The following is a 17,417-nucleotide window of genomic DNA, read 5'->3' on the forward strand; positions in this document are numbered from 1 at the left end:
TTTTTTAGTAGAGACGGGGTTTCACCGTGTTAGCCAGGATGGTCTCGATCTCCTGACCTCGTGATCCGCCCGTCTCGGCCTCCCAAAGTGCTGGGATTACAGGCTTGAGCCACCGCGCCCGGCCCACATCACTTTTTACATTGAGATTTAACTTAGCCTAGAATCTTACAAGGTAGACTTGTTTTAGCCTCATTGATGAGAACAACATATTTATGGCACTTTCTTTTCCAGCATTAGGTGAAAGAGATACTCCACTTGGTCCCTCAACTAAAGATTACCAAAGTAAAACCAACCAACCAACCAAACAAATAAAACACAAATATAAATTGGTGGCTTTAAAAAAAGGCACAACCCCAAACACTAAAAATCAAGCTCATAAATCCACAAAAGCCAAATATAAACTGAAAGCTGGAAACTTGAAAAGTAAAGAAAGTATAAAACCAATGTTTTATTCACACGCTAAAGACTTTGACGATTTGTTCTAATGGCTTCATTGGTGGATGGGGTAAACAAAATCCACAATGGGTCTAAAGGAGGCCCTAAATAAATCTAGATCCCAAAAGCATGGTCTAAATGTGATAAAAAATAAACATGCTGCGTAAAAACAGATGGGTGAAATGTTTTGTTTTTTATTCCTGTTATGAGCTTGTACTGAGCTAATAATAAATAATTAATCTTGACTAAAAATTTGAGCCGTAAGTCTACACTTGGGTTTGTGGTCCCCATTCAGCATACACAATTAAATATAAAACATAATACATAAATACAAAAGAAACAAAAGCATCAAAGAATTCCCATAGATAAAATTCCAAGGAAGATAAGCTCATCTATGAGTAAATAAATAGTACATAAGGAAAAATATCACCATGACTGAGAGCCAGCAGAAAAAAGAGGCAAGAGAAACTGATGCTCAAAAATAAGAGATAATTGTCTAATAAGATGTAAAATATCAGATAATGATGTTAAATATATCTTACAAAATACACATCAGCAAAGCGAGAGTTAAAATATAGCTAAACATTTTGATAGAAAGCTCAGTGAAACTTCTAGTTACAATTTTTTTTTTAATTTAAGCAATGAATATAGAAAACCATTAGTCACACATGAAGAGAGAATTATTGGACTATAGAAGCAAGTATGACACAGAATTAAATACCAAAAGGCACCAAGAAAAGTTTATAAAATAACCATGTTAAAGTGAGATTTTAACACATTTTTAATAAGAGTTTAAGGAGGATGAGAAGTTATGACAATATTCTAATAGAAAATTAATAATTTTCTAAAATTGACAAAGCACCAAAATATAGATTCAGAAAATCCAATACAACCTAAACATGGTCAATGAAAATATATCTATAACTGTGCACATATTAGAAAAAAACAGAACACCAAAGAAAATTATCTTTTAAAAATATGAAAGCTTCAGTATTGTTTACATGTCAGTTATCTCTAAGCCAGGTGATTTATTCAATACAATTCACATAAGAAATCCCTATGGCATATTTCTCTTTAGAAATGATACAAAGTGATTCTAAAATTTATAAAGAAATGTAATACATCTAGATGAGCCAAAAGAACTTTGAAAAAGAAGACGGAAGAACTACCACTATTTGATTTTAAGATACTACTATCTGATGTTAAGATACGATGTAAGGATGAATTTTATGGTATGTCAATTATATCTCAATTAAAAATGATGAAAAGGGGAAGGAAGGAATAGGTTTGCAGTTGTGACATGCTTTCTGTGATTTAGTAAATTTTAATATGAAAGTGAAAGTTGCACAGTCTAAATGGTCAACAAATCAGTTATGTTAAAATATACCTATATGAAGCAATAAACACAAGAAAAGGTGTCCAGTATTATTAGTTATCAGTAAACTACAAATGAAAATAAAATAAATCCCTCTTTTCATCAATCGTGAATGATTTAAAGAGACTGATGATATTAAGTGTTGGCATAAATGTAGAACAAATGAAACTCTTCTATATGGTTCCTATAAAATAAAATACAAAGTATTAGTACTGTCAAAAAAGTATGGAAATTCCTTATACAGATAAACATGGAATTACTATGTGACTTAACAATTCTACTCTTATGTGTTTACAAAGAAATATGAAAATACATGTTTACACAAAACAAGCATACAAATGTTTATAATAATTAAATACAAAACTAAAAACAACACAAATATTTATTCATAGGTGAATGGGTAAACAAATTATTTTATAAGTCATATAAGACAATACTCAGAAATATAATTGAACAAACAAAATTATATTTAGAAAAAAGAATGAAAGAGAAAAAATAATCAATTCAAATAAATGGAAGACAGAAGAAAAATAATACGACAGATAATGGGCACATATAATGGAAACAGTAACATTTAAATTTGTCAGTAATTAGAAGAAATTTAAACGAATATAATCTTTGACCAAAACATAGAAATTGGCAAAAAGATAAAAACATATTTTTCTCTCTCTCTTTTTTTTTTAAAGGGCATACCTAAATCATTAGGACAAGGACTGAAAATAATAAGATGGAAAGGCTGATAATAAGCATGTATCAATTAAAAAAGGCTGTCATAGTAATTTTAATATAAAAATCATCTTTAATGCAAAAAATTAAGAGATAAACTTGGCCAATAAAAACAAAATATTATGTTTATCCAGAAGATATAATGATTCTGTAGTTGCAGGACTTGAATAATAATAGCCTTAGTATACACTTAGAAAAATTAATAAGGAGAAATTTATGAGCTTACATTATAAAGGGATATTTTAATGCACCTTTCTGAGGACATAGTGAAAATAACAGGTTTATTATTTGAACATAAAAATGGATATGTTTGATTAAATGGACATACATGTAACACTAACACTTTTAGGCACACATGGAAGTTTTAAAAATGTAAACTGGTACAACCACTATGGAAAACAGTGTGGCGATTTCTTAAAGAACTAAAAGTAGAACTACCATTTGATCTAGCAATCCCACTATTGGGTATCTACCCAGAGGAAAAGAAGTCATTATATGAAAAAGATAATTGCATATACATGTTTATAGCGGTAAAATTCATAATTGCAAAAAATTTGGAACCAGCCCACATGCCCATCAATCAACAAGTGGATAAACAAATTGTGACACACACACACACACACACACACACACACACCCCATGGAATACTGTTCAGCCATAAAAAGGAACGAAACAATGGCATTCACATCAACCTGGATGGAATTGGAGACCATTATTCTAAGTGAAGTAAGTCAGGAATGGAAAATTAAACATAGTATATTCTCACTCATAAGTGAAAGCTAAGCTATGAGGATGCAAAAGCATAAGAATGATTCAATGGACTTTGGGGACTTGGGGGAAAGTGTGGGAGGTGAGTAAGGGATGAAAGACTACGCATTGGATACAATATACACTGCTTGGCTGATGGGTGCACCTAAATCTCAGAAACCACCACTAAATAACTTACTCATGTAACTAAACATCACCTAGTCCCCAAAACTCTGTTGAAATAAAAAAAAAATTAAAGAAAAAAAAATCAATTCACTAAACAAAAATTCCAGAACTCCAATAAGAAACTGATAGGCTCATAAAATGGCTAATCAGGATCGAGCAAAACAAAAAAATTAATTACACAAAATTAAACGATTGATAAAGATAAAAAATTATTCCCTTCATAACTCATAAATCAATTGATATTTCAAAGTATTTTTGTTATCCTGATCAATTTTTTGGCTACAGTTCAATTACAGTCAGTAAGTTATAGAAAAGTACCAAAAAATTATTTCATTCAATTTGAAATAAAAATAAGAACAGTTCAGAAGACATAGACTTATCCTTATCCTTAGAGATATTTTCTCTTAGAAAATATTCTTAGAGATATTTTCACTAAATGTTAATAAAAGTACTCTATATCTGTACTAGTGAAAAATACCCAAGACAGCATCTCGAAGGGATTTTTAATTTAAATGTTTATATTTGAAAGGAAGAAAGAAAAATTAATAAGCTGGACATTCAACTTAATCATTGATGAATAAAATGGTTGTAAAAAGTAGATGAAAAATAATGATGACAAGAATGTAAACTAGTAAAGTAAAAAACAAAGACAGAGAACAACCAAGCCAGAAAGTACAGTTCACTGAAAAAAAAGAGAGGGATGGAGGGGAGACAAAAAGGGAGAGCAAGAACAATAAAGGAAAAATGTGAGTGCAAATGAGAGCAAGACTGTGCCCTCGCAAAACCAAGAAGGCACTAGTAAGTCATAATAGAAATCAAAATACGATATTACTGCCACAAGTGAAATTATTAAACATATAATAAGAGGATATTATGTATTACTGTTTGTGTATATTCTTGAAAAGTTATATAAGTGAAAAAATACTTTTTTCATAGTACTAAAAGTGATTCCAGAAGAAATGAAACAAAATCTTAAGAGTCTTTTATTGGTTACATAAATTTAAAAACTACATAATTTTTTTAATCCCACAAAGAAAGCAATGGGTCCAAATGTCTTTATAGTCTAGTTCCAATTTTAAACAAATTTTTCCACGCAATCAGTATAGCAAGAACATTGTTTTCCAACCCATTTTATGAGTTTAGCATAACCTAATTTGAATCTGAAATCAGTATATTTCAAGAAAAATAATCACCAGGTCTACTGAATCTTAAGATAAACAGTGTTTTTTTATATGCTGAGAAAGTCAACTTTTAATTTATAACTCAGTCACCGATATGCATATTTGTTGATTGACCTGAATTTTTTTTTCTATTTAAGATGAAGTCATTCATATTTTTTCTTGTTTGTATCCTATGTCACTGTTTTAGTTTTCCAGAGTCATTTGTTCTGAGGCACATCAAGTATAGAAAGACGATTTGGGGAAAAAGATTTTGAACTTATAAATGTGAAGTCTAGAGTGTTATTATTCCACGGTTTCTAGGCTCAGCTTCTAATTTCTCAGTGGCTGTGGAAGATCCTCTATCATCTCTGCCCAGTCTTCCTCTCATTCTTATTGCCTATTATTCTTCTAATAAAAGTCAACTACTTCATTTCATGTTCTCCACACATACTCCCCTTACTGACACTGTGCATTTGCATGAGACTTTTCCTTCCTCTCTACCTGCTGATCACAATCCAGCTCATGTTGCCGTTTTCCATGAGGCATTTTACAACCCTTTGAATCTTCTCTAAATTTCCATGCATGTTTGTAAAAGCATATTTGGTCCTTTATGCTTATTTAGGTGTACAGTAAGTACAGCATTGAAATACAAAAGCCCTAAACCATTTGTAAATTATTACATATATCAGGACTGTTAAGGAGTAAAATGTTTCCTACTGCATGTACTTTTTTGTTTGTGTTAAAAACATATAACATAAAATTTACTCTATTAACCACTTTTAAACACATAGTTTTGTAGTGTCAGGTATATATTTGTTTCTGTGAAACAGATTTCCAGGACTTTTTCATCTTGCAAGTATGAAACTCGACAAAAATTCCAAGAACTCTAATAAGAAATTGATGAGCTCATAAAATGGCTAATCACTAAATGAGAGCACCTTGCTGTCCTTTGCACTCAAATTCTTCCTTTATTGCTCTTGCTCTCCCTTTTTGTCTCCCTTCCATCCCTCTCTTTTTTTTTTTTTTTTTTTTTTTTCAGTGAATTGTATTTTCTGGCTTGGTTGTTCTCTATTTATCTTTGTTTTTTTACTTTACTAGTTTACATTCTTGCCATTATTATATATCCATCATATATCCATTAAACAACAACTTCCCTTTTTCCTCTCCCCTCAAACCCTAGCAACCACCATTTCACTCTTTGTTTTCATGAACTCAACCACTCTAGATATATCATTTAATAAGTAGAATTTTACAGTATTTGTCCTTCTGTGACTGGCTATCTTCACCTTGCACAGTGTCCCTAAGGCTTAACAGCGCTGCAGTCTGAGACAGGATTTCGTTTTACTTTTTAATATGTCTAGGGTTTCCATTTCTTTGGAATGATCACTTTCTTAGATGTTTTCCTTTAAAAAAAAAAAAACACGAAAAACAAATCTTTACTACTAGGGATGCACTTTCAGTTATTTACTTGTTTGTGTTATGCTGGAGGAGCAATGCTCACAAAATATTTTTACTTATCTGTTGAATATTGCTGACAACAAGCGTAGAATACTGCAAAGGCATGATACACTGCAGATGTCTGAAGTGGAGAGGGGATGGTCGTGATTTGCACTGATTTGTATTTTACTCATTTGTTAAGTGGATTTTTGCACCCATCTGTCAGTGTGTACCACCAAAATTTAAGCCCCAATTAAAGTTACCAGTTATTTTATGTCATGGATCTCTAGGTTACTTATGAATAGTAGAAAATATCATACGTTTAAATACATGAACACCAAGAATTTGCTTTATTTCTAAACTAAAATAGTTCAAGGTCTTCCTTTCCCTTTCATCATTTTACCTTTACAATACATTGTCCACTGATCTGTTAAACTCAATAGGCTGGGCACAGTGGCTCACACCTGCAATCCCAGCACTTTGGGAGGCCTAGGTGGGCAGATCATGAGGTCAAGAAATCGAGACCATCTGGCCAACATGGTGAAACCCTGTCTCTACTAAGAATAAAAAAATTAGCTGGGCATGGTGGCGCGTGCTTGTAGTCCCAGCTACTCAGTTGGCTGAGGTGGGAGAATCACTTGAACCCGGGAGGCGGAGGTTGCAGTGAGCCCTGTTTGCGCCACTGCACTCCAGCCTGGCAACAGAGCGAGACTCCATCTCAAAAAAAAAACAAAACAAAAAACAAAAATAAAAAACGAGCTCAATAAATATCTACATGAGGTCTATTTTCCCACTGTCAAAATAATGTTGAACCTGACACAACAGTTACTGCAATAAGTAAATATTGTGCAGAGAGCACAGATGATGTAATTATGCACATTGGTCATTTCTCATTTCTCAGCCTGTGTCTGTTTTCCTAAGATTGCGATACTTGCTAGTTTGTTTTTTTTTTTCCTATGGAGAATATTCTACTTCAAGAGATTTATTTGACCAGCTTCCATTTGTTATTTAGGCATAGGTTTAAATATAACCTCATCAGAGAGGCCTAAATTGACCACTCAATCTAATGACATTGGCCTTTTCTACAGTTACCTTTTATGTATCAGTTTTTCTTTATTTTCCTTATGAGGCTTATTACCATATGAAACTGCGTTTTTCATTTACCTCTTTACTGTTTCCCCTCTCTGGAACACAAGCTTCATGAAAACAAAGCCCCCTTTTGTCCTGTTGTTGTTCTACTTCTAACACCAGGTGCCAACTAACTGCCCAATAAATAGTTATTGAATTAATAAATGACTGACTGTATATAATATTAATTATGCTATTACATTTTTAAAGGATAATACGGAGGAATCATCATATAATGAAGCATGCAATTACATATGTATACATACAAACAATGCATACATGTAATTACATATGTATACATGCAAACAATACATATATGAAAGATTTGTTTTTCGTGTTTTTTTTTTAAAGGAAAACATCTAAGAAAGTGATCATTCCAAATAATGATAATAATAATATAATTCATAATAATATAATGAAGCATGTAATTACATACATACATACAAACAATACATATATGTGTACATATACATGCTTCATTATATTATGTATTTCATATATATCACATTCAGACTCTGGAATCCACTTCCTCTGCCATCAAATCTTGCTACAGTGAGGTTTTCCATGTTAGTAAGTATGGAATCCCAGTCAATATGGAACTTATCTGTAACCAACTGGCCTCCTGTGAATGTGTAATAGGATAGATAGATACACAGATATACTTAGAAAGGTAGATTCAGCATTTCTACTATTTACCTTTCCAAAAATGCTTAATCTTTTGGAGTCAATATAAGGCAGTTTCAGCAAAAATCTGCAATGAAAAAGAAAAACAATAGTTGTATCTTTGTAAGTTAAATGTGTATACAAATGTATACTTGGCATGCATACATCCAAAACAATAGCTAATGACTAGAAATGTTTCACTAACTGTAGCTCTATTCATGTATAAGGGTCATATACTCCCAAATCTTGCTACTCAAAGTGATGGTCTAGTAGTTTGGTATCACCTGAAAGCTTGTTATAAATGCAGAAGCCTAGGCCCCATTCCATTCCTACTGAATCAAAGTCTACATCTGAACCATATCATATCTGGTTTCCGTGTGCTATTATAAAGAACCCACTAACTTTCTTAGGTCACACATTCATGCCGGTGTGGTAATGGTATCTGTGAAACTTCAAGAATTGTGATTAACTGAGGATATAACAGACATTGTGGATTACTGTAAACAAATAATATAGTGGTATAATTAAAATGTATCCTACTTTCATAAATCCAAAGTAAATTTTAATTTCAGAGGGGAAATATGAGAATTATTTTATTATACCACTAAGGGTGACAGGTACTTGAAAAAAATGAAATAGGTTTTATGATTACCTTACAACATTGCTTAGTCACCAAAATAGAAGCCTTGAGTCAGGGTTAGTAATATTATATGTATATACTTAGACTCTGTTATTATAGAAAACAGAAGAAAACTGTGCACCCACTTACTTCACAGCTGTTATTTGGTCCTTTACTTCTACTGAACCTAATCTTCGATGAATCTCCTGCAAAATTTTCAGACCCTGGAATCCACTTCCTCTGCCATCAAATCTTGCTACAATGACGTTATCCATGTCAATGAGTACGGAATCCCAGTCAATATGGAACTTATCTGTAACCAACTGGCCTCCTGGTTCTTCATCCCTGCAAATACCAACATATTGGACCAAAACAAGAGCAACTGAAAATCTGGTAGAAATTTTAGCTTTCATATTCACTAGTTAAGTAATGGGAAAGAACTGTGCTGGCTATTAAAATTTCTGTTAATTCTTGATGATAAACCTGAAGGTAAAAATACAATTTTCCTTTGTAAAATTGTATTTTCCTCTGTAAAATTGTAATTGAAAAGTTCCCTGAATAAAATGAAAGTATGACTTAACACTGTAGTAGAAATTAGTTTAGCTCATTTCTCAATGGGGAAAAATGAAGAAAAATGGATGGTACTTTCCCAAAGGCATTTCTAAAGAAATGACTGTCAAGTTGGTAGACAGGTCTGTCTTTATTGGATTTCTTCCAGAGTATTTTAGAAATGTCTTGCAAATGGCTTCCAAGGGCTGAAGGGCCTGATAGCAGAACCAATTATGAAATAATTGATAATAATTTAACAGAAAATATACAACCATAAATAATGTTAAACTAAAAAGAAAACTACATTAGTATTTCCTGAATTGTTTTGTTTGTTTGTTTTTGTGGTGGAATTCTCACTGAGGAAAATTTAAACAAGCAGCGAGAAAAATTCTTTTTTCATCACTAAAGTTGACAGCAAGAAGCATAGACATATATGTTTGAAAAATTTGAAAGCCAGAAGGAAAAAAAGACACACAAATAATAAAGCATGAATGTTCTTTCCAGAGGAAAAGAAGGTACAGTTTTAAAATGTCAGCTTAAAAATTTTTATTAGTTTATTTTCCAGAATACAGTAAAAGTAAAAAAAAAAAAAATCAAACTCTGATACAATCACAGAGAGTGTCAAAGTTCATACCTAGGTATAGTTCCAACAGGCAGTTGTGCGTGTGTAGATATGAAGAGCATTCAAACATCCAACTCTAAAAGGATCTCCATTGTTAGTTGGGTAACCTGTGAGAAATTCCCACCCTACTCACTCTTCAAGGTAAAAACACCAAACTCTCCTGCCTTCCTCTTTTAAGAGCATGTAAATGTTTACCATTTACATGTAAATTTATAAACATGTAAATGTTTATCTAGAAGCCCCAATACGCAAACCATATCCAATAACAAGTTTTTAGGTTATTAGCTTCACTACAGCAAATAAACCTCTCATCAACAAATGAAACCAAGCAGATACAGGGGTTGTTTGGGACCAGTAAGTTACATAAAGAAGTAAGGAGAGAATCAGACAAAACACAGAGCAACTGAAAATTATTAAAGGCTCTTGGGGCTGAATTGTGTTCCCCAAAATTTATATGTTGAATTCCTAACTCCCAGTCACTTAGATTGTGACTATATTTGGAGATACATCCTTTAAAAAGGTAACTAAGTTAAAATGGAACCATAAGGGTGGGCCCCAATCCAATCTGACTGGTGCCCATTAAAGAAGAGGAAATTTAGACACACAAGAGGCCCCAGAGGTGCACAGGCACAGTGGGACTACCACATGAAGAGGTGCAAAGAGGGTGGTTGTCTGCAACTCAAGGATAGCCCTCAGAAGTAACCAATCCTGCTGGCACACTGATCTTTGATTTCTAGCCTTCAGAGCTGTGAGAAAATTAATTTCCATTGTTTAAGATACCCAGTCAGTGATATTTGATATTTAGTTATGGTGGTCCTAGCAAACTAATATAAATGCCTTCTGTGGTCTAAGCATTAAGATCCATTATGTCATGCACTCTATATTTCCAAAATTTAATAAACCTTTTGGGAGTAAGTTTTCTGTTATATGGATTATGAGATGTATTATAAAGAAACACCATAAATAAACTGTGCCATAGAAATTAATGAATCACAACTCTCCTCCATTCTTTTCTAAATCACTCATTTAATGGTGATCTTCAGTGATTAAATAGAAATATGCCTTGTCTTTCCATAGTGTTTGCAACCTAGATATTTTTTTCTTTTCTCTTATATTTTCTTTTAAAATGTATTTAGTTTATGCAACCTTGGCTCTGGATCAGATAATTTGAAATTTGTTACTACCCATGTCCCCACGCTCTAACCTAGAAGTCTAATGTCTTTATTCAGAAGCAAGCCTGGAATTGCTGGTGTTTTTTTGTTTTTTGTTTTTGTTTTTTTTTTTCCAGTTGTCCAGTTGATCCTGATAGAGCTTGTGTAACATTTGAGAACTAGCAGGAATCATTATGCCTAGCGCAATTTCTAGTATGCGTAGGACACGGCCAATGCTTGTTGAAGTAGACCTTTTTAGGGAAAAACACTCAGATGAAGTTTAAAATTGAAAGGTCTTAAAAAGTCTTGAGCTTACATAAAGACACTGTATTTTGAAGCTTGTGGATTTATTGCAAATATTTTGACTTACAAAGAACAGGTACCAAAGATTAACTTCACCTTTGAATACTAAGCTGAGTAAAAATACCAAGGTTGAATCCCAACTTCACTATGAACATAGGCAAAAATACCTGAAACACTGGGACTCAGTCTGTGTCTATAATAATGGAAAATACTATCCTGTTTCCCTCAAAGACATTCTGTAAGCATTAATGGCATAAGGTATTTGAAAATACTTTATGAAGTATAATGAACAAAACCATGATTAGATTCATAGGACAATAAAAACTGTTTTTTACTATTTTATCTGAAGTTAATTTTGCTTATGTTGAGCATATTTCTTTAGAGTTACAGTTAAAAATGGAGAACTACGTAAAGAATTCTGGCTAGGTGTACAATAATTAAATGCACAATATCTATGGATAAAGCGTAATTGCTGTGTAATATGAGCTATTATGCCAGAGGTACTCCCATTTTCTATTTCGACCAATGAAATTTAAAGCCTTACAAGGATACTAAAAAAATACAATCAACAGACCCTTGGAGATCAGCAGAGTGTCACTAACTTTTAAGGCAGGATTGTTCACCTTTAAACTCTGGCAGCAGCACTAAAGCAATGTAAAATGTTTTGTTTATTTAAAAGATACAACTTTCCAATTTATATATGACACATTGCCTTGTTCACAGCGATTTTAGAAATTCACAACTAAGTTATGTTTAGTTAAAATGTAACTAAGTCAGACATTTTATGGTAGGCAAATAAATTATTAAAAGATACAGTTTAAAATAAGGTATAGTTTACAGACTCACAATTAGTAAGCGGCTACAAATTTTTTAAAACAAACCCTTCAATCCTTTACTCATTATTGCAACACCCATGGAAGAAAACTACAATTGCGCTCTTTTGCTCTCTTCTCTAAATTGCCATTTTAAACTTTAACCTAATCTTTCCAAGGTTTAAATGTTAGACCACGAAGTGGTATCAATTCATTATGAACCAAAGATTTTGAACCCATTTCGGTGATCTAATTGGGTGTTGTTTCTTTTTCTTTGGTGCACAGTATAGGCGTATCTATTTCAACATACATTTAAAAGAACATGGATTATCATGCTAATCATTGACATTATAAGGAACAAACCAGGCATGTGCAGGAAAATGAGGGGCATTACTTGTTTACAAAGTGTTGAGCAGAAAATACTAGACTTACAAATAAAGCTAAGCAAAGAATACTTATTCAGTAAAGGAGGAATAGCAAAACATTTGGTGCTAGGGATGACCACAGAGAATGTACTACAGACAAATCATCTATCTTATAATAAATGGGTACCATGACTCATGTGTGTATTGGCTGTGCAAGATTGCTGAGCTCCAATTGATTTAGTTATTTTTGTTTCTTTCTGAGTGTCTCCCTCATTTTCCTTCTACACAATTTTGCTTTTTTATCTGTCTCAGAAATCTTTGGAGATTCATAGTAGGAAGGGTGTTTCAAGGTTGAGAGTAGGGACATACAACTTTGTTGAAATTTGTGGTGAAAAGAACAATTCCATCTGTTTTAAGCAGTGAAAAGGTCATAGCAATATGAAACTTGTCTATTTCTTAACACAAGCAGCAGAATCAAATTAAGACTGCAAACTTTTCTTAGAAGTTAAGGTCTTTGAGGGCAGAATCCTCATCTATTTCAATACCTTCAACACTGAATGTGTCTGTTTGGATGAGTTCACAATATAATAAAATATAGAAAAAAGGGAATAAAACAAACAATACTCAATAGATTTTTAAAAAGACAGAGCAAGCCACCTCTTCATGACATAACAAAATAATATACCAAAACTGGATTAAAGTGTAGAGATTTGTTCAAACTACATGTTTGATCAGGTTCACAAGGTGTTTCAATTAAATTCTAAAAAGAGGATTGAATTTATATTTGGAAGACTAAGGTTTTAGTCCTTGATTTCATTACCAATGTGCTGAGGTACCTTGAGCAATTAATTGCTCTTTTTATTTCTATTTATTATTTTCCTTGTTAAGTAATATTTGGTGGTAAATAGTTAAGATCACAAATTATCAGGGCAGCACATTTTTAAAAGCACTTATCCTTTTCAGTAAAGCTTTGGTTATAATAAAAAGAAGGAAGAATATTATTCAATGAGAGGACTTCCCATGACCAGTCAAAAGCATGGCAAAATTTGTCAGCTGCTTATCCATGTCGAATGGGACAGTGGAAAGAAGGGACATAGAGATAAGTGCTTTCTAGTCATCTCAGTTCATCGCTCTTTCTAGGCCTACAACAAGCTCACTCATTGGCAAGAGTACCTGTTTGAGAGCTAGAATCCTTGAGAACCAAGGGTTGCAATTTTATTGTAGGCATTATGAATTTAAAAAGAATGTGAAAGGAGGGGTAAAGAACAGAATAAAAATCAAGGTAAGGAAAAGGAAACAATATGCAAAGAACAATATTACCTTATATTCTGAAGCATAATCAATTATCAATGCTTCAATTTTATTCTTCATGACAATTCATTTCAGGTAGAATATTAGATTAACATAGGATAGTAGCTTTAAACAATATTTGCCTTGGTTTAATTAAAAATTTACTTTATAGAGACTTATAATCCGTGATGATTTAGTTGCAGCATATCTAAAGTATAATGAAGCTTGCCCTCTTTCAAGCAGTAGGTACACATAGATCCACATATTGGCTAAGGGCCTCTTGGGCCAATTACTTCTATTTATCTCTTCATTATTTTTAAATTTCTTCTCATAGATGGATTTTCCTACATGAAGAATGGCTGAATGAATTTTCTCATACACTGTATTTACTTCATCATGTAAGGAATTACATTATTTTTTTTCCTACCAGAGAACTGTTTCTTGTCCACATTCCCATCTTCTTCCATTAGGGAAATTGTTAATATAATCTTCGAATACCTCACCCTGGTTTATTTACAGTGTAACTTTTGGTTGAATTTTTTTTTATGAGTCATAACCAGGAAAGCATTTGATATGATCAAGGTTGTTCATATCGCTACCAAGACCCCATCTTCACCTGATAATGTATAGAAAATTCTGTTCATAAATTAAATTTTCAAATTGTATTTATCTCCAAATCACTTGTACTCATCTGTTTTCATTCTCAGACTTTTGCCCATTGTCAAACCTTTAGAAAAATTACCTGCATTAATGACCTAGACCTTATAAGGAAGTAAGCATGTCACTGTGAAAAGGTACAGGTGATATGGGGATCAAATCAAACTGAGTTGAGCCCAAATCCAGTGGCTTTAGACTCCTATGCCTAAGTTTGCTTTTAATTTGGTATACAGGGTGATAATAGCATCTAGCCAGTAGAGTTATGGCAGGGATTAAATGAGATTCTATATGTAGCTTTGTAAAGTGCCTGGTCTTTGGTGTAGGTGTTCAATATTATTAACCTAGTTCTGGATAACACTTTGGGACTCGATCTTTCACCTTCCATTCCTCTTTTAGAAGCTGAGCCACCCAAATCTGTCTATATCGATGCAACTCTGCATCAATAATTCCTGACTTTTAAAAAGTCAGGAAACAACAGGTGCTGGAGAGGATGTGGAGAAATAGGAACACTTTTACACTGTTGGTGGGATTGTAAACTAGTTCAACCATTATGGAAAACAGTATGGCGATTCCTCAAGGATCTAGAACTAGATGTACCATATGACCCAGCCATCCCATTACTGGGTATATACCCAAAGGATTATAAATCATGCTGCTATAAAGACACATGCACACGTATGTTTATTGCGGCACTATTCACAATAGCAAAGACTTGGAATCAACCCAAATGTCCATCAGTGACAGACTGGATTAAGAAAATGTGGCACATATACACCATGGAATACTATGCAGCCATAAAAAAGGATGAGTTTGTGTCCTTTGTAGGGACATGGATGCAGCTGGAAACCATCATTCTTAGCAAACTATCACAAGAACAGAAAACCAAACACCGCATGTTCTCACTCATAGGTGGGAACTGAACAATGAGATCACTTGGACTCGGGAAGGGGAACATCACACACCGGGGCCTATCATTGGGAGGGGGGAGGGGGGAGGGATTGCATTGGGAGTTATACCTGATGTAAATGACGAGTTGATGGATGCTGACGAGTTGATGGGTGCAGCACACCAACATGGCACAAGTATACATATGTAACAAACCTGCACGTTATGCACATGTACCCTAGAACTTAAAGTATAATAATAATAATCATAAATAAATAAATTTAAATTAAAAAAACAAAAAACAAAAAACAACAAAAAAAAAACACTTAAAGGAAAGTATTTGTCAAGGACTTGGAGAACTCAAACCCTGAATTCAGTAATTCCACTTCTGGTATGTACATAAAGGAAATAAAACGAGCAAGACTGTTAAAAAATAATAATAATAATAATAATAATTCCTGTGCTCTTATTCAAGAACATAGTTTCTCAGGGAAGGTGGTTTTATATCATCAAAGTGTTCCTGACCTCTAGTCTATTTGCACAAATACACATAATTTTAAAATCTCTTCATTATTCTGATAGTTTTTATGTCACATAACCAAATCTTTGCTGACTTGAATTATAGTTATATAGTCATACAAATGGAAAAGAAAAATTGTGGCTTTCACACATGTATATGATGTTCAGCATGTATCTCTTGAACGAGTGTCTGTCACTTTTGCAATTTTATTAGCCATATGTTGAAGGTATCTTATGACCTTCATCATAATTAGATTAGTAACACTGATTGCTTTTAAATTGCTAAAATCCAGAGGGCCTCTGAACTCAGTTGTAGTTTGATTTTAAATAAAAAATTCTTAAGTATTTTCACTTTTTCATATGTGGGTCTGTTCAGTACATTTTAGTGTCATTAACATTGTTGTCTGTGACTTCAGATAAACCTGAAATTTGATGTTTTTCCTCAATCAGAATTTTTTGTGTTTTTAAAGGATGTTTTTAAAACATATATTTGATGTTTTAATTTTTTTTTTTTCTTGATCTCCATGTTTGTGTGTTTCGCATTAATAAAATGAAATCCTTTTTCTGGATCTCTTCCCTTGCCTTCCTCCTACTTCTCCCTTTTTTCTCTCTTCTATTTTTAATGAAATAGTTTTCCTCATGTCATGATCAACTATTATTGGCCAAAGGCACTCTTCCGTGTCTTGAATGGAATTTGATACTATCTTGCTCTTTATCTTGAATGAAAGCCAGAGATTGTCTCCTTAGCCTGATGCAAAAGCTGCATAATGACCATCATGAGAGTAATGAAGAAAAAGCAGAGTCCAATTGTTTAAATGAAGTTATTTGTACTATAGTACAAATCCAAAAAAATGAAAGGTTTATTGTTATACAAGTGGAAACACTGAACAGCATGGATATTAATGAGCCAGCTCTAAAACTCAAAAATGGACTGTTAGCATTATCCACACAAAATTAACTTCAGGATAAACATCTTAGACAGCACATGAAAATATTAGAATAGAACCAATAGAAAAGGACCTCAGGGACATCTCCCAGCTAGAAATTGTTCAATATAATGGAAGGAATTGTCTAATCTCCTAATCATCTTTGCTGTCAAAGTCTTACTACGTTAATTCCTATCCTTTGGCCAGTTTCCATTTGAGATAATTTCTAACAGTGTGGGTGAGTAAGTAGAAAGGGAAGAGGCTGTGATGATCTTTTCTTTCAGTTGCTGGGAACAGCTATATCATCACAGAGCTAGGATAGCATTTGATCTATTCTCTTGCATTTAGAAAGGGTCATACTTAAATTATTCATGGTTAAAAGAAAGCTTAGCACATTTTATAAATACACCAAAGGCAGAAGAATTTATCTCATTTTTCATGTGCACATAACTGCAATGTGACTCTCCTATGCAGTAAGTCTGCTTTGTATATGATCATGGAAAATATTCTACATGCTGACTTCAGGAACAGGGGGTGAGGGGGGGGCAATTTAGATAAAAAAATAGAACAAAGTGCGTATCTTTAAAAAAGAAGCAGGTGTCAATCTGCACAACAAACTTAGATTTCTCTATTTTTTCAAGGAGAGGGCAATTCAGCATGGGAATGTAGTGAGTACGGTACTGAGGCTGACAATACGTGGACTAGATATCGAGGAATACATACCCGCGCAACGGATTGATAATACAGGAAGGGATGCTAATTATTAACTTTGAACCTGTATTTCATCCTTGGTAGGGCGTCATGACACTTTCAGTAATGATGGTGGTGATACAATATTGGTTTTCTAACTGTATAATCCTT

At 33.2% G+C, this 17,417-nt stretch overlaps 1 protein-coding gene across 12 annotated transcripts in view; it reads right to left on the reverse strand.

The window, feature by feature from the left end:
* Positions 1-17,417, reverse strand: part of DPP10 (dipeptidyl peptidase like 10) — a 1,402,014-nt gene that overhangs the window by 22,818 nt on the left and 1,361,779 nt on the right. For all 12 annotated transcript variants that reach the window (XM_025405135.1, XM_025405131.1, XM_025405141.1 and 9 more), the window contains 2 exons: positions 8,628-8,822; positions 7,892-7,946 (listed from right to left, as the gene is read on the reverse strand). In XM_025405135.1, coding sequence (XP_025260920.1) covers positions 7,892-7,946; positions 8,628-8,822 — 250 coding nt within the window. The remainder of the gene's footprint in view (positions 1-7,891; positions 7,947-8,627; positions 8,823-17,417) is intronic.

The sequence above is a fragment of the Theropithecus gelada genome, chromosome 12 (assembly GCF_003255815.1).
Source record: "Theropithecus gelada isolate Dixy chromosome 12, Tgel_1.0, whole genome shotgun sequence".
NCBI classification, from domain to species: domain Eukaryota; kingdom Metazoa; phylum Chordata; class Mammalia; order Primates; family Cercopithecidae; genus Theropithecus; species Theropithecus gelada.